Source organism: Cervus elaphus, chromosome 3 (assembly GCF_910594005.1).
Source record: "Cervus elaphus chromosome 3, mCerEla1.1, whole genome shotgun sequence".
Taxonomy (NCBI): domain Eukaryota; kingdom Metazoa; phylum Chordata; class Mammalia; order Artiodactyla; family Cervidae; genus Cervus; species Cervus elaphus.
The window spans coordinates 41,284,638-41,304,044 of NC_057817.1; the positions used below are offsets into that span (position 1 = coordinate 41,284,638).

At 39.4% G+C, this 19,407-nt stretch overlaps 1 protein-coding gene across 1 annotated transcript in view; it reads left to right on the top strand.

Moving 5' to 3' along the window:
• Positions 1 to 6,217, top strand: part of CPNE8 (copine 8) — a 260,899-nt gene extending 254,682 nt beyond the window's left edge. Inside the window, exon 20 of the mRNA XM_043887094.1 lies at positions 4,327 to 6,217. Coding sequence (XP_043743029.1) covers positions 4,327 to 4,515 — 189 coding nt within the window. The 3' untranslated portion in view covers positions 4,516 to 6,217. The remainder of the gene's footprint in view (positions 1 to 4,326) is intronic.
• Positions 6,218 to 19,407: the final 13,190 nt, after the last annotated feature.

Below are 19,407 nucleotides of genomic sequence, written 5' to 3' on the forward strand. Positions count from 1 at the left end.
TAAAAGGCCAAATTATAATTAAGATTAGGAAGATCTATTCCCCTTTTCATATCACTGTAGTGGTAAAGGTATAAGAGATCAATTTGAATTTAATTAATATCTCTGGTACATACAACTATCTGATCTTGGGGTAAGTTAATTAAACTTAAAGTTTTTATTTGCTTCTTTGTAAGTTCATAATATGCTTATAAAAACTAAATAGATACTGTACTAAATCACTCAGCAGAAAGCCTTCCAACTGCCAGTTGCTCAAATAATTAATATCAGTATCAATTATTATTGACAGTATATTAGCATAGTCCAGTGGGAAGGCATTTTTATTTCATTGTTTCCTAGCAGCTGTACCTTGACATATGACATTGTAGTCAGTCTCATGTGTGATTATATTCATTGTCTCAAGATTCACTCTCATATGGCTATAATATAAATAGCATGCAGGATGAGATTCTATTGTTGTTATAAAACTTAAGTGAGTTATTTTCTAAATCAATATATGTAAAGGTTTTCCATTTATTTGTTTACTTGGTTATGCTATGGATTGGCCATTGAATATAATGCAGTATCATTTATCCTGGCTTCATTCAGCTGCTATCCAGCCTATCATTCCCTTAAAAAATATATTTAAATCATATCTTCCATTAAAAGGTGAATAATAACCTTGAAGGCTTAGACATGAAAAGCACTAATGGAGCTCTGCAAAGTAGGAACAAATAAATTGAACAGAACTGCAACTAAAAGCTCATTTGCCCAAACTGATTCAAACTATTTTCACAAATAGGCAAAGCTAACTGTTAGAGCAACTCTGTAGAACATTTTCCTTATACTGGACATAAGTATAAAATAAAGATGCAGAGTGTCAAGGATATGATATCTTCCCACTGAATAGAATGCATTTATTGGTATTCTTCGTATGAATGTGATAAATTAGTTCAAAGTAAAAATTGATTTGTTCCTCTAACCTGAACAGTTTAAGGGTCCAAGTTGATTTATGGTCTTAGTCAGTGACCAACATACATTCATAGATGTGTGGGTGTTATTTTGAACAGGCGGTCCCTCGGTACAGTGATCAGAAATAACTGATTAAAGGGGACAATGAACAGAAGGGTCTGATAAGTTGAGTGGAAAGTTATTACTGTAGAAGGATATGAACAATAGTCCGAGAAGAAAAGAGTATAATTTTGTCATGAATAGTGTGAGGTTCAACACTGGTAAGAGGTAAAGGAAACAGAGTCACTTGTCATTTTCATGTCTCACTTCAGGAAGTGCTTCTTGACTTACTGAAGAGTTGAGTGTTCCTTTGGAAAAGATGAGATAATTTAGCTTAGTGAATAGAACATTCTCAGACATCTTTTTCTCCGCTCCCAACACACACATGGGATGAGGCATACTCCTGTTGATAATATCACAGGTACTGTTAACTCAGGTACTCTTAACTCAGGGGCAAGGTCCATACTCAAGGGACATATCAGAATCTGTGCCCACATTTAATAAACATAAATTAAATGAGATATGTACCTCCCTGCTTGGTTGAAAATTAAGATTTCTTTCTTACCCATTATTTATTAACATGTGTTAAGGATAAGTAGAACTGTATGTATTGTGAGAACAATGATTTTGAATCTTAGTTTTGACATTCCAGAGTGTCATAACATTGTTAAAAATAAATTTATATTTACTTCAATAAAAATTTAACACATCTTACAGCATTTGCTGGAAAAGTGGAAAAAACAGATGTTTTAATATAACAAATAGGTCAGGAATTACATTTTTTAGATTATGGTACTAGTACTGGTACCTAAATTTGAAAGAGATAAAAACTTGATAAAAATATATTTCTTGTAAAGTTTGATGTGAGTGTAAACAAAAGACTAGTAAGAAAATAGTCCAATATTTATATTGCATATATAAATGTATAAATTAATGAAGAGCAATAACAATGACTATCATACATGTTATGAGTTTAAAACTGTTTTAAGCACTTATTTGTTGACTTTTAATATAACAACCAGATGAAGAATGTATTATTATTATTATCTTCATTTTATAGAAGAGGAAACTGAGTTACAGTAGAAAATAACTTGTCCAAGATCACACAGCTAATAAGCAGCAGGACCAGCCTCTGAACCTGGGAAGTCTAATTTCAGAGTTTATGAGTTGAGAGAATAAACAGATAATTTAGCTTCCACGGTCTAGGAAAAAAGTCAAAACCAAAATAAAAGTAAATATAAGAGCAAAGTTGAGGTAAAGGAAAGACACAGCAGGTAAGGCCTCCCTCTTCCCTAGAGAAGTATCAACTACTTGCCAGAGTGTTGCCATTTCCCTGAAACATAGGGATTAGCTATAGATTGTTCAAAAATTGATCTCCTATAAAATATATATATATATATATATATATATGCTTCCCAGGTGGTGCTAGTGGTAAAGAACTTGCCTGCCAGTGTAGGAGACATAAGAGACACGGGTTAGATCCCTAAGTCAAGAAGATGCCCTAGAAGAGGTCGTAGAAATCCACTCCAGTATTCTTGCCTGGAGAATCCCATGGGCAGAGAAGCCTGGTGGGCTACAGTCCATAGGATTGCAAAGGGTCAGACACAACTGAAGTGACTTAGCACGCACACAGGCAACCAAACCATTACTAAATGTTTATTTTTAAAATAATATGCCTTTTAAAATAAGAATGCAATAAACTATAGCAGAAATTAGGTATTTTTTCTCATCAGTCCTTCACTGTGTTCACCTTATAGTGTCAGAGAGAAAATAAATCTAACTTTGTTTGCACCTCTTTGCTTTTTTGTTAAAAATGTCATCTTGTCTAAGTTAGATAATAACTTTACAAACATTCTTATATGCCTATTTCTTTTCTCCACTGAAGATTATATTCACTCTGTCAGTGTTTTTCTTATCTTTACTTAGCTACCTTTAAGATAAGAGAAAGATTTGTTACCTTCTATCACATTTTTTAAAGTTGTGCTGTTTTCCTCTTGGTATATCATAACAGGGTAAAATTATGATCACATAAGTATGCTTCTGTCTGTAGTATGCCTTATATTAAAAAGAAAGAAGTACTTTTCTGATCTTCCTTAAAAGATACTGCTTTCACCATATAAGTGGTATTACATTTGCTATTTAATTTAACATTTTAACTTGTTTTATCTATCACAAGTATCTGGCTGGTTTAAAGTGTGCTTCCTAATAACAGTTGTTTTCTGAAAGCACATCTTGAGTAACTGCTTAAATCAAAAGTAAATTTCCAAAATAAAGTAGTTATGTATGAGATGAAAGTGTGCTCACTCCGTGATTCTCTTGGGGAAAAAAAAAGATTTAATTTAAACTTCAAAACATTATATTTAAAAGTTGTTCAACCTCCTGAAATGTCTTCACTGTGCCTTTTCTCCAAAACCTAAAATTACTGCATGCCCAAACTATCACGTTACCAGTTCTCAAGCTGCTTTCAAGAATCATCATGTCTCTAAGGGGAAATTGAATTACTGCTCTCAAACAGCACATTGTTTTATTAAGTAACCTTTATAACAGAGAACAAAATCAAGCAATCTATTGTCAGAGGATTTAGTGATACAGATTCTCACATGATTGTTTATATAAAGATAGAGCAATCATTTTTATGTATTGTAAAAATAATGTTGATATTTGATATTTGGTACACATCAATAAGAAGTATACCAAAATCTATGTTGAAGATTTCCAATTGTTTATTGTTTGCCTTTCCAAATAACATATAAAAATCAAGCATATTTCAGGTTCATACTAATGTGAACTATATAAATTTTTTATTCATTGTCCATGTGATTTGATGGTCTGGTAATATAATTTAAAATATTTAACATGTATTCAGGAATCTTTAGCAATGTACACTATTTTTTAACCCTGAATTGAGTGATATTTCTACACTGAAAGCTGAGTTAAGCATGCATTAACTTCATGTGAGAAGCTGAACCCTGAAGAGGATAGTGCTCCATTCAAAGGGAGTCAAGTTAGGTGTAGAACGCGGAACTGTATAATGCATGTAGCAGCATGATGGGGGCAGCAGGACCAGGAGACAAGAGTTATTGTGGGGAAAAAACATAAATAACAATTCCATCTCATTTTAGAAAAATTATAAGAAAGGTGTGGTCACTGTTAGAGCTATTGATAATGAACCAAATCTCTTTAAAATCATAGTAATTATTATGCTTCTTGCCATTACTCCAGTTTCTCTGATTCTCCTACAACCAAATGTTTATATATGTTGGTTTTGTGTCTATTTTTTTATTTATTTAAATAGCATGGTAAGCTCTGCTAAATAACTTACTTTGAACTCTGTTTTAGTTTGTGCCATTCAGAGATTATATTGACAGAAGTGGAAATCACATTCTGAGCATGGCTAGATTAGCTAAAGATGTCCTAGCGGAGATCCCGGAGCAGTTTCTCTCCTACATGAGGGCCAGAGGAATCAAGCCATCACCTGCACCTCCCCCATACACCCCATCTACACATGTGTTACAGACTCAAATATAACTCTGCTCTGAAATGCTAACGTAACTACACTTTGGTTAGAACTGCTGAGTCCATGCTTTTCTCCTGGTGCTCTATAATGAACCAGGGAATAAAATATTCATCTCAGTTTGGTTTCAGCAGAATTGGTTAGTATGCTGTTTTGTATCCAAAATTTATTATCTTCCTAAACCAAAACTGTAAATACATTTGTTGCATGAGCAACAGAAAAATTGTTTATATGCTTGATGCAAAATATGATGTCTTGTATGAATCTTTAAAAGTTTTTGGACAGAAACAGCTAATTTCCAGTGAATTGTTGGGGAAAAGCACAACTTATGTTTTTAACTCAGATGTTGTCTTAGACTGCTATGTGTATAGGAAAGCAGTCTCTCTGTATCAATGTTTACATGTTACTACTTTTTAAATTACAATACTTTTATAACTATTCTTAAGAATACAAGTTTTGAATATTGAATCCTTTGTCTTCTAAATTGCAATAGCTATAATCACAAGAGCAATATCTCTTTGAATGACTGTCTGATCAAATGCAATTGCAAAGAAGGGAAAGTAAAAATAAGTTCACATTCCTCAGTGAGTTGTCTTATGAAGCTGCGTCTGTTTAGTAAAGTTTCTCTATGCTATTTGTCAAGTATGGGAATTTACACTTAACAGATGTGTACCCTGAAAGAACATGAACTTTTTTTTTTTTTATCAAGTTTGGGTTCTAAATTTAAACTGCAGTTTGTTTATGTTTTATAATGATAAGTAGAAATAATAAAAAGTCAAGCATTGTGTACTGTAAATGCACAGAATATACTTTGTGTACAAAGTAACATCTTTATATTACAAAACTATGTAGAAAGACTAAAATTCAGAATATTTAACTGTGCAGCAGATGTTTTAAACACTTTTTTTCATTATACCTTGCTTAGATATTATTTTAATTCAAAGGGATACTGACTCTTTTGGTTTGGATTCCTTCCCAAGTTACCACACAGCATGTACAGACGAGAAGTTTTCTGTGAAATTCCCAATTAAATATATACAACTGTGTGACTTAATATTCAACACATTTGTGAAAAACACCTGCTCCTATGTTCTGATCTGATAGTCCACAATTAAAAATTGTAAAGAGTTTTGCATGTACAATTTTTATGAGGATTACAGTTTTGTGACAAAATGACAGTTGTGTCTAAATTAAAGCATTTCTCTAGAACAAATGGCCTTAAATTCTTAAAGAATTCCTGGAAATGATTGTGAATTTCCTTTAAGTAATAGAAAAGTATGTTTTTTTTCTTTTGTGTCAATAGTGTACCTGCTTTATAATATTTTCCTTACTTATATCCTATTTATTACTTGGTTTATATCTACTATGTGTTGTTCTCTTTGTCCCAAGTTGACTAAGGGTGACTTTTATAAGCATGAAATTATTTTACAAAAAAGAAAAATATATATATATTCACACATATAACAATATCAATGTTATATAATTATGCAATCTTTAATTGTTCATTTTGGAATATAAATTAATATCTTTGAAAGGATAACTGTTTGCTCTCTAAATTTTATGTGTAAATGACATAGAATTTGATGATTTCCTTTACTGGTCCTAAATGTTTATGCCAGCATAGTTTATTACACTGCAATTTTATTATTATTTGCCTTCATTCTTCAGTTCAAAAATAAAAATAAATAAAATCAATATTCTTTCCCTCTTGTAAAACATCAGTTGTTTTTTTTTTTTAATTGATCAAAAAAAAATGAAAGATGTGTGCTTCTTTGTCTAAATATTAGTGTACCCAAATCTTCAGGGGGCACAGGGTTAAGAAACAGCCTCAGTTACAAGCTTTATCCTTTGCATGGTTGAGAATAATAGTCAGAAATGTATGTGATATTAGTAACAAATGTAAGAATAGCAAATACCTAGACTTGTCTCTTTGTTGCATAAGTGAAGAAACCAGGACTGAAAGAGTTAGGTGATTTATCTAAAACTCTGTAAAAATAGAATGAGAAAGCCTAGAGATCTCTTCAAGAAAATTAGAGATACCAAGGAAATATTTCATGCAAAGACGGGCAAAATAAAAAATAGAAACAGTATGGACCTAACAGAAGCAGACGATATTAAGAAAATGTGGCAAGAATACACTGAAGAACTACACAAAAATATCTTAATGACCTGAATAACCACTATGGTGTGATCACTCACCTAGAACCAGACATCTTGGAGTGCAGAGTCAATTGGGCCTTCACATCACTACAAACAAAGCTAGTGGAGGTGATGGAATTCCAGGTGAGCTATTTCAAATCCTAAAAGATGATGCTGTGAAAGTGCTGCACTCAATATGCCAGCAAATATGGAAAACTCAGCAGTGGCCACAGAACTGGAAAGGTCAGTTTTCATTCCAATCCCAAAGAAAGGCAATGCCAAAGAATGTTCAAACTATTGCACAATTGCACTCATTTCACATGCTAGCAAAGTAATGCTCAAAATTCTCCAAGCTAGACTTCTACAGTATGTGAAATAACAATATTCAAGATGTTGCAGATGTTCAAGCTGGATATAGGAAAGGCAGAGGAACCAGAGATCAAATTGTCAACATCCATTGGACCATAGAAAAAGCAAGAGAATTCAAGAAAAACATCTCCTTCTGCTTCATTGACTATGCAAAAACCTTTGACTGTGTGGATCACAGCAAACTGTGGAAAATTCTTAAAGAGATAGGAATACCAGACCACTTTACCTGACTCCTGAGAAACCTGTATGCAGATCAAGAAGCAACAGTTATAACTGGACATGGGAAAATGGACTAGTTCCAAATTGGGAAAGGAGTACATCAAGTCTGTATATTGTCACCCTACTTATTTAACTTATATGCGGAGTATATCATGTGAAATGCTGGGCTGGATAAAGCACAAGCTGGAATCAAGATTGCCGGGAGAAATATCAATAACCTCAGATATGCAGATGACACCACCCTTAAGGCAGAAAGCGAAGAAGAACTAAAGAGCCTCTTGATGAAGGTGAAAGAGGAGAGTGAAAAAGCTGGCTTAAAACTCAACATTCAAAAAACGAAGATCATGGCATCCAGTCCCATCACTTCATGGCAAATAGATGGGGAAACAGTGACTATTTTCTTGTGCTCCAAAATCACTGTAGATGGTGACTGCAGTCATGAAATTAAAAGACGCTTGCTCCTTGAAAGAAAAACTATGACCAACCTAGACAGTGTATTAAAAAGCAGACACATTACTTTGCCAACAAAGGTCCATATAATCAAATCTATGGTTTTCCCAGCAGTCGTGTAAGGGTGTGAAAGTTGGACAATAAAGAAGGCTGAGTACCAAAGAATAGATGCTTTTGATCTGTGGTGTTGGGGAAAACTCTAGAGAGTCTCTTGGACTGCAAGAAATCAAACCAGTCAATCCTAAAGGTAATCAATCCTGAATGTCATTGGAAGGACTGATACTGAAGCTGAAGCTCCAATACTTTGGTCACCTGATGCATAGAGCTGATTGATTAGAAAAGACCCTGATGGAGGGCAATCCCATAATGGCGAAGGAATAGGACAGGGAGACACTTTCTCCCTTACAAGTTCATCAAAAAATCATTTGAATTCAGAGCAACTTCCATAAAACAACTTCTGAACACTTTCAGAGGACACCAGGCACCCAGAAAGGCAGCCCAGTTGCCTCGAAAGGATGTAGGACAAAATATAAAAGATGAAAACAGAGACAAAGGATTTAGGGATAGAGGGCTTATCCTGGGGAGGGAGTCATAAAGGAGAAGTTTCCATGCAATAGGAAACCCTCTCACAGGCATGTCAGTGGGGAGATTTGGAATCTCAGAGGGCTACATAACTGGAAAAATAAAATAAAAAGCCACAAAGTATGAGCCTAACTTCAACTACCAGTGGAGAAGCAGCTCAGACACTCACATCCACCAGCAGGGAGTGGGGGCTGGGCAGAGAGGCGCGGGCTGCATCATTGGTCTTTAGGGTAAGGATCAGGCTCGAATGCCCTGAAGACAATCTGATGGGACTAATGTGACATAACAACCCAAACCATAGGATCAGCAGAGACACAAAAAAAGAAAAAGGACCTTTCTGGCAAAAGGCTTTAACACCACATGGTGACCCCTGGCATGCTCACAGAACAAAGACTTGTGCGCTAGCAAATTCCAAAGGAGAGCAAGCCAGCTATCATTCAGGGCCCTCTCCCCCGAGAGGCAGAGTGCAGCAGCCAGAGCCAGAGGCAAGGGGCTGCTCCGATCTCAGCCCCAGAGACTGCATTTTCCACCAAACTGAGCAGGCTGCCAGTTACTAGGCACGTCTTCCTGGGATCCTGGAAGGTTCACATCTGCCAAGAATATCACAGCCTTAGATCAGCTCCTCAGAGGGGACAGATGGGACACCTGGGGCTGTGCCCCCATGGCACACCCCGAAAACTGAGCAGCCAGGAATGGGGAGGTGCATAAGACTCCACAGCCCACCTGGGACAGTGCGCTCACCAAGCACCCAGTTGCCTGAGCAGCTTGGACCTGGGAAGTACACACCAACTTGGGCTGTGGCAAACCCACTGTGGTCCATCCAGTGTGACCACTCCCCGCACATACCAGCAGTATTTGTTTGCAGAGTCCATCTCCACAGCACAACTGAACAAGTGAGCCTAAATAAGTGGCCACTTTTGCCCTCTTTTGTCAGGGCAGAAATTGGATACTGAAGATGCTTGCAAACAGAGGAATCCAAAAAAAACAAAGAAGGGTGAACCGCCCTGGAAGTGACAGGTGCAACAGATTAAAACCCTGCAGTTAATGCTGAGACTATGCATTTAAGGGGCAACTATAGAACTTTAGAACAAGTACAAGCCAGAACAAGGGACTATCTGCCATTGTACCCACCCCACACTTCCCACAACAGCTCCAGAGAAATTCCCAGATATATTTCTACTATTGTCACTTTTTAATTTTAAAAAATTTTAATGCTTTATCCCTCCTTTAACTTTCATGTTTGTAGCCTACTATTGCAAGGAGATCCAACCAGTCTATCCTATAGGAAATCAGTCCTGAATATTCATTAAAAGGACTGATGCTGAAGCTGAAACTCCAATCCTTTGGCCACCTGATGTGAAGAACTGACTCATTTGAAAAGACCCTGATGCTGGGAAATATTGAAGGCGGGAGCAGAAGGGGACAACAGAGGATGAGATGGTTGGATGGCATCACTGACTTGATGGACCTGAGTTTGAGTAAGCTCCAGGAGTTGGTGGTGGGCAGGGAAGCCTAGCGTGCTGCAATCCATGAGGTTGCAAAGAGTCGGACACAACTGAGTGACTGAATGGAACTGATTACCTTTCTTAAAAAATAAACTTTTTTTTAAATTCCATATATTTTTATTAATCTTTGTGACCAATTTTGTTTTGTATTTTTATATTGTATTTTTGAGAGTCTAACCTCTATTCTTGGTTTCTAATCTTTGCTTTTTGATATTTGTTATCAATTTTGTACCTTTAAGAATCTAATCTTCAGCATCCATTTTCACATAGGGATTTGATTACTGACTTGACTGTTCTCTTCCCTTTTGACACTCTGTTTTCTCTTCTTGGTCACCTCTGTCTCCCCCGTCCCTCTTCTCTTCTCTATGAATCTCTCTGGGTGATCCTGGCTGTGAAGAGTTCTTTCACCATTAACCCAGGGGTTTTATCTTCAGTGCTATATGGATGGAGAAGTCTCGAGGCTACTGTAAGAGGAGGACCAAAGCCCAGAGGCAAGAGGCTCAACTCCAAAACTTTAGAACATCAGAGAACTCCTGTCTCTAGGGAGCATTAATAGACAAGAGCCCACCCAAAAGTCTCCATACCTCACTGAAACCAAGCTACTCCCAAGAGACAGCAAGTTCCAACGAAAGACATACCATACTAATTCTCCAGTAAAACAGGCACACAACCCTGAACATTAAAAGACAGGCTGCCCAAAGCCATACCAAACCCATATACAACCAAAAGTCACTACTGGACACTGCACTCCAAGGAGAAGAGATCCAGCTCCACCCACAAGAACACAGACACAAGTTCCCCCAACCAGGAAACCTTGAGAAGCCACTGGTCCAACCCCACCCACAAGAGGAAGACTCCACTATTAAGAGGAACCACAGCCTTCTAGCCTGCAGAAAGGACACTCCAAACACAGCAATCTAATCAAAATGAAAAGGCAGAGAAATATCCAACAGTTGAAGGAACATGATAGTTCAGTTCAATTCGGTTGCTCAGTCATGTCCAACTCTATGCAACCCCATGAACTGCAGCACACTAGGCCTCCCTGTCCATCACCAACTCCTGGAGTTTACCCAAACTCATGTCCCTTGAGTCAGTGATGCCATCTAACCATCTCATCCTCTGTCATCCCCTTCTCCTGCCTTCAATCTTTCCCAGCATCAGGGTCTTTTCAAATGAGTCAGCTCTTCACATCAGGTGGCCAAAATACTGGAGTTTCAGCTTCAACATCAGTCCTTCCAATGAACACCCAGAACTGATTTCCTTTAGGATGGACTGGTTGGATCTTCTTGCAGTCCAAGGGAATCTCAAGAATCTTCTCCAACACCACAGTTCAAAAGCATCAGTTCTTCAGTGCTCAGCTTTCTTTATAGTCCAACTCTCACATCCATACATGGCTACTGGAAAAACCATAGGCTTGACTAGATGGACCTTTGTTGACAAAGTAATGTCTCTGCTTTTTAATATGCTGTCTAGGTTGGTCATAACTTTCCTTCCAAGTAGTAATTGTCTTTTAATGTCATGACTGCAGTCACCATCTGCAGTGATTTTGGAGCCCCCCAAAATAAAGTCAGCCACTGTTTCCACTGTTTCCTCATCTATTTGGCATGAAGTGATGGGACCGGATGCCATGATCTTAGTTTTCTGAACATTGAGATTTAAGCCAACTTTTTACTCTCCTCCTTCACTTTTATCAACAGGCTCTTTAGTTCCTCTTCACTTTCTGCCATAAGGGTGGTGTCGTCTACATATCTGAGGTTATTGATATTTCTCCTGGCAATCTTGATTCTAGCTTGTGCTTCTTCCAGCCCAGCATTTCTCATGATGTACTCTGCATATAAGTTAAATAAGCAGGGTGACAATATACAGCCTTGACATACTCCTTTTCCTATTTGGAACCAGTCTGTTGTTCCACGTCCAGTTCTAACTGTTGCTTCCTGACCTGCATACAGATTTCTCAAGAGGCAGGTCAGGTAGTCTGGTATGCCCATCTCTTTCAGAATTTTCCACAGTTCATTGTGGTCCACACAGTCAAAGGCTTTGGCATAGTCAATAAAGCAGAAATAGATGTTTTTCTGGAACTCTCTTGCTTTTTTGATGATCCAGCAAATGTGTTTGATCTCTGGTTCCTCTGCCTTTTCTAAAGTCAGCTTGAACATCTGGAAGTTCACAGTTCAAACCCACCAAACCAAACAAAAGAGGAGGGGATAGGGAGTCCACCTGAAAAATAATTCAGAATTATGATAGTAAAGATGACCCAAAGTCCTGAAAATGAAATGGAGTTATAGATAAATAGACTAGAGACAAAGATTGAGAAGATGCAAGGACCTAGAAGAAGTAAAGAAGACTCAATCAATTATGAACAGTGAAATAACTGAGATTAAAAACACTCTGGAGGGAACCAAGAGTAGAATAACTGAGGCAAAAGAGAGGATAAGTGAGGTGGGAGATAGAATGGTGGAAATAAAGAAAGCAGAGAAGAAAAAAGAATAAAAGAAATGAAGACAATCTCACAGACCTCTGGGACAATTTTAAACGCCCCACCATTTGAAACATAGGTGTCCCAGAAGAAAAAGAAGACAAAAAGAAAGGGCATAAGAAAATACTGGAGGAGATAATAATCAAAAACTTCCCAAAAATGGGGAAGGAAATAGCCACCCAAGTCCAATAAACCGAGAGAGTCCCAAACAGGATAAACCCAAGGTGAAACACCCCAAGACACATATTAATCAAACTAACAAAAGTTAAACACAAAGAGCAATTATTAAAAGCAACAAACAATACATAAGGGGATCCCCATAAGGATAACAGCTGATCTTTCAACAGAAATTCTTCAAGCCAGAAGGGAATAGCAAGATATACATGAAGTGATGAAAGAGAAAAACCTAAAACCAAGATTACTGTAACTAGAAAGGATCTCATTCAGATATGAAGGAAAAATCAAAAGCTTTACAGACAAGCAAAAGCTGAGAGAATTCAGCACTACGAAACCAGCTCTTCAACAAATGCTAAAGGATCTTCTTTAGACAGGAAACACAGAAAAGGGTTATAAAGATGAATCCAAAGCAACAAAGTAAATGGTAATGGATTCATACTAATCAATAATTACCTTAAGTGTAAATGGGTTAAATGCTCTAACCAAAAGACAAATTCTGACTGAATGGATACAAAAAAAGACCCCTATATATGCTCTCTACAAGCTACCCACCTCAAACCTAGGGACATATACAGACTGAAAGGGAGGGGCCGAAAAAGGATATTTCATGCAAATAGAGACAAAAAGAAAGCGGGAGTAGCAATATTCATATCAGATAAAACAGACTTTGAAATGACCATGATAAGAGACAAAGTAGGACATAATAATGAATCAAAGAAGCACATGTAACAATTAACAATATATATGCACCCAACATAGGAGCATCTCAATATGTAGTGAAATGAAAGTGGCTTAGTCATGCCTGACTCTTTGTGACCCCATGGACTATACAGTCAATGTAATTCTTTAGGCCAGAGTACTGGAGTAGGCAGCCTTTTCCTTCTCCAGAGGATCTTCCCAACCCAAGGACTGAACCCAGGTTTCCCTCATTGCAGGCAGGTTCTTTACCAGCTGAGCCACAAGGGAAGCCCAATATGTAACACAAATGCTAACAAGTATGAAAGGGGAAATTAACTAACATAATAATAGTGGGGGACTTTAATACCACACTCACACCAATGGATAGATCGACCGAACAGAAAATTAGCAAAGAAACACAAGCTTTAATTAGTACAGTGGACCAGTTAGACCTAATTTATATCTACAGGGGATTTCAGCCAAAAACAATGGATTGTACCTTTTTCTCAAATGCACACAGAACATTCTCCAGGATAGATCCATCCTGGGCCACAAATCTAGCCCTAGTAAATTAAAAAAAAAAAAATTGAAATCATTTCAAGCATCTTTTCTGATCACAGTGCAGTAAGATTAGATATCAACTACAGGGGAAAAACTGTTAAAAAAAAAAACACATAATTTGGAGACTAAACAACACGCTGCTGAATAACCAACAGATCACAGAAGAAATCAAAAAGGAAATAAAAATATGCATAGAACCAAGTGAAAATGAAAACACAATAACCCAAAACCTATGGGATTCAGTAAAAGCAATACTAAGAGACAGCTTTATAGCAATACAAGCCTACCTCAAGAAACATTAAATGACCAACCCAACTTTACACCTAAAGCAACCAGAGAAGGAAGAACAGGAAAACCTCAAAGTTAGTAGAAGGAAAGAAGTCATAAAAATCAGTGTAGAAATAAGTGAAAAAGAAACAAAGGAGATGAAAGAGCAAAGATCAACAAAACTAAAAGCTGCTTCTTTGAGAAGATAAGTAAAATAGTTGATATCTAGTGGGAAAACCACTAGGCCATTCAGGCATGACCTAAATCAAACCACTTATGATTAAACACTGGAAATGACAAATACCTTCAAGGGATTAGATCTGACAGACAGAGTGTATAAACAACTACGGACAGAGATTCATGACATTGTACAGTAGGTGGTGATCAAGACCATCCTCAAGAAAAAGAAATGTAAAAATGTTGTCTGAAGGAGGCCTTACAAACAGCTATGAAAAGAAGACAAGCGAAAGGCAAAGGAGAAAAAGAAAGATATACCTGTTTGAATGCAGAGTTCCAAAGAAAAAGAAGTGCAAAAAGGCAAAATGATTGCGATTGCCTGAGGAGGCCTTACAAATAGCTAAGAAAAGAAGAGAAGGAAAAGTCAAAGAAGAAAGGGAAAGATACACTTATCTGAATGCAAAATTCCAAAGAATAACAAGGAGAGAAAAAAAAGCCTTCCTAAGTGATCAATGCAAAGAAATAGAAGAAAACAATAGAATGGGAAAGACTAGAGATCTCTTCAAGAAAATTAGAGATATCAAGTGAACATTTCATGCAAAGATGGGCACAATAAAGGACAGAAATGGTATGGAGCTAACAGAAGCAGAAGGCATTAAAAAGAGGTGGCAAGAATACACAGAAGAACAAAACAAAAAAGATCTTAATGACCCAGATAACCACAATGGTGTGATCACTCACCTAGAGCCAGACATCATAAGGGGTAAAGTCAAGTTGGTCTTAGGAAGCATCACTATGAACAAAGTTAGTGGAGGTGATGAAATTCCAGCTGAGCTATTTCAAATCCTAAAATATGATGCTGTGAAAGTGCTGCACTCAAAATGCCATCAAATTTTATCAGGGCCACACCCTTTTGACCTCATTTAACCTTGACTGTGTGCTCTGGGGCCATCTGCATATGCAGCTGCCCTGGGGGGTTGGGGTGCCGATAAACACACATGTTTCAGGGAGACAAACTGGCACATACTTTCAGTCCACAGCAGCTTTATACATTTTATCACAAGGAGTGGCGTGTGCCATAGGTTTCTCCAGGCAAGAATACTGGAGTGGGTTGCCATTTCCTTTTCCAGGGGATCTTCCGGACCCAGGGATCGAACCCAGGAATCGAACTCGGGTCTCCCGCATTGGAGGCAGACGCTTTAACCTCTGAGCCACCAGGGAAGCCCTACTCAGCCATTAAAAAGGATCAGATAATGACATTTCCAACCACAGAGAGTAAAGCAGAGGTGACCATTCTAAGTGAAGTAGGGGAGACAGAGCAAGATAAGAATCATATGGTATCACTTCTAGGTGGAATCTAAAAATGGAGACAGATGAACTTCTTTACAAAAAAGAAATGGCCTCACAGACTTATGGTTCCCAAGGAGGAAAAGAGGACGGCAGGGAGAAATGAGCTGGTTCAGATTAACACACACACACACTACTCTTTACAAAGTCATCCACAAGGACCCACTGCCTAGAATAAGGAACCCTCCTCAACACTCCATAATAACTTATATCGGAACAGAACCTGAAAAAGAACAGATATATGTCTATATACACATGAATCAAGCAAAAGACACCCCCCCCCACTCATTACTGTGCTCAGTTGCTCAGTGGAGTCCGACTCTGCAACCCCATGGTCTATAGCCTGCCAGCCTCCTCTGTCCATGGAATTTTCCAGGAAAGAATACTGGAGTGGGTTGCAATTTCCTTCTCCAGGGGATCTTCTCAACTCAGGAATCTGAGTTGAGATCACTCACATCTCCTGCATTGCAGGGAGATTCTTTACTGCTGAGCCACACCAGGAAAGACCCACTCATTATTAAATCAATGTAAATAAAATCTACACTGGGGAATCCCCTCCCACCGGTCAGAATGGCCATCGTCAGAAAGAACTTCAAAGAATAAATGCTGCAGAGGATGTGGGGAAAATGGAATCCTCCTACACTCTGAGTGAGGATGCACAAGGGTGCAGCCACGGTGGAAAACAGCATGGAGGTTCCTGAGAAAGTAAACACAGGGGAGCCATGGCATCTGGCAACCCCACTTCTGGGTTCAGACTTGGAGAACACCACAATTCGAAATAACACATGCACCCATTTTCAAGGAAGCACTATTTACAATAGCCAAGACATGGAGTCCACCAAAACATCAAGCAATGGGAACATGAAGTCTGAGTGGTCCACCTATACACTGGACGACTCCTCAGGCTCTGGGGGTGGAATCAGGATGGGAGAATGTGGGCCTCTGACCAGCAGCTGGTTGGAAGAAGGGAGACCAGTCCTGAGGGCAGGGGTTCCCTGAAGTCTGTGAACCCCGCTACCCTGATGGGCTGCATCCCCAGTAGGGACGTGGGCAGGGCCTGAGCCCCTTTGATGAAGCCGCAGCAGCACTGGGCTCAGAAGTCTCCTGATGGTGTCTCAAACTCTGACAGTGTTTCACAAAAGAACAAGAGGATGAAGCTGTGCTCCTGAAGGCCAGTCCTTCCGGCTCCGAGTTGTTTCCAACGGAACCATCATCACCTGCATGGGGTTGGCTGTGACTCACCTGCCCACCCACCCACCCCCACCCCCTGGCCTTTCGTCTTCCTCCCAGTGATGATTCCAGTGACATTTCCAGCCTGGATCCCTTCCCCAGGCCAGAAACATCTGTCCATCCACTGCCTCCCCATCTCACCTTGGGGGCTAACAGGCCCCTCGGAGGACTGTGATCCTGTTGTTCCCCACGCCCAGGAGGCAGCCCCACCTTCCCCGGTTGCTGAGTTCAGACTCCTGGTGTAACCAGCAGGAGCCTATGGGGTCTTCCTAGGACAGACCCCATCCTGTATCTTCTGCTGTAGCTCCTCTCTGAAGTACGGAGGTAACGGTATATGATGCACACTCCTTGAGTTGCTTCACAGATGCTAAAACCCCCAGCAGATGGAGGAAGTTAACTACTTGATGAGCATGAACACATAGCCCTCAGATGAGAATCTCTGACAGGTACGGAGTTTTGATTCTAAATGCAATTTCACCCCTCCTACCATCTTGTTGGGGCTTGTCCTTTGCCCTTGGATATGGAGTATCTTTTTGGTGGGATCCAACATTCTCCTGTTGATGGTTGTTGAGCAGCGCATTGCAATTTTGGAGTTCTTGAAGGAAAAGATAAGCGCACTCAACCATCTTATTGTTGTTTGGCCTATTGTTTGCAAAGAGACTTGTTCTATTCTTCCAAGACAATAAATTCTTTTTTTTTTTTTTTTAATATTTTGTTTGAAAAGAATCAGTGTTTCTGGTACAGGGAAGGACAGGGAAAGCTGGCATGCTGTAGTCCGTGGGGCCACAAAGGGTCAGATGTGACTGAGTGACTAACAGCAACAACAAAGGATTATCTGCTTCCTTCATTTCTTCCTGCCTGCCTGCTTGCTGTATATACACAGATAATCCACAATGTTTATATCCTTCCTTCCTCATATACTGAGAATCCAATAGTTTGGCCACCTGATGAGAAAAACCAATTTATTGGGAGACTGATGCTGAGAAAGATTGAAGGCAGGAGGAGGAGGGGAAGACAGAGGATGAGATGGTCCAATAGTATCAGTCGGTGATCGACATGAATTTGAGCATGCTCTGGGAGTTGGTGATGGATAAGGAGGCCTGGGATGCTGCAGTCCGTGGGGTTACAAAGAGTCGGACATGACTGAGGGACTGAATTGAACTGAACTTCCTAATATACACAGAAAGCAGATGCTCAGCACTCTGATCGAAAATCTATGGCAAAAAAAAAAAAAGAGTAGAGATACCCCCTAGATACGTGACACCCCAATTAGGTGGCTGTACTCAGACAACAATCACTACACTGTATTTCAACTATACTGCATGATGTTAAAGAAAAGGAAAGATAAGCAGTGCCTACGTTATTATCGCTGAAATTTCTGACTTCCGACTCTATCCCATGCCTGGAAGCTGAGCAGGTTCCCAGTACTTTTGGACTGGGGTGGGGTTGACACAGCCTGGCACAGTGCCTTTCATTGACCCTTTTTAAAGGTCCACTGTCTGCTATGTTCTGGCTGCAACCAGAGTCCCATGTGGCATCAAAGCCTGGAGGAATTTGAAGGCTTGCTAGAATTCTCTAGCATTGACCTCTACTGGTGCTGGTGTTCCCAGCTCAAGTGTCTTACCTGAGAGTGCAGCCTCCTAGCACCTAAGCACACTCATCAGGGTGCAGTGGATCTGGAAGGGATTAGTCTGGACAGGGTGTCCCTGTGACACTTTAGGGGGAGAAACTAGTGAGACTGAAGCCGTTAAGTGTTTGCTCAGGCACGTTCCACTCTATTTCACAGCGATGGGAAGCATACTTTCCCTAAGGATCTGGTTGCTTTAGGGCAACCTAAGTGACAGACTTTATTTTGGGGGCTCCAAAATCACAAAGCCATGAAATTAAAAGACGCTTGCTCCTTGGAAGAAAAGTTATGACAAACCTAGAAAGCATATTAAAAAGCAGAGACATTACTTTGCCAATGTTCATCTAGTCAAAGCTATGATCTTTCCAGCAGTCATGTATGGATGTGAGAGTTGGACCATAAAGAAAGCTGAGTGCCAAAGAGTTGATGCTTGTGAATTGTGGTGTTGGAGAAGACTCTTGAGAGTCCTTTGGACTGCAAGGAGATCCAAGCAGTCCATCCTAAAGGAGATCAATCCTGAATATTCATTGGAAGGACTGATGCTGAAGCTGAAACTCCAATACTTTGGCCACCTGATGCGAAGAACTGGCTCATTGGAAAAGACCCTGATGCTAGGAAAGATTGAAGGCAGGAGGAGAAGAGGACGACAGAGGATGAAATGGTTGGATGGCATCACCGACTCAATGGGCATGAGTTTGAGTAAACCTCGGGAGTTGGTGATGGACAAGGGGCCTGGCGTCCTGCAGATCGTGAGGTTGCAGAGTCGGACAGTACTCAGCGACTGAACTGAAATGAACTGGTAGTCCCAGGAAAGAGGTGGACATAAAAACACTTCCCTCTTGTGGCCATTCTCTGTAACTACAACTTGACCACCAGGGCTCACTGTCACCTCTAACTCACAATGCCTAGAATTCTGTTAATGAAGCTACTCTCAGGTAATGTCCTGGGATGGGAACTGCAGAAGTATATTCCAAATACAACTGACTTTCAGGAAGTCAATTGCCAAAGGGAAGTTTTCTTCAAACCCTTTAAGGAAAAAAGAAAAACTCGAACATTCACCACAGGACAAGATGCTCAGGGTCCCTAATTGCTGTAGGAATGT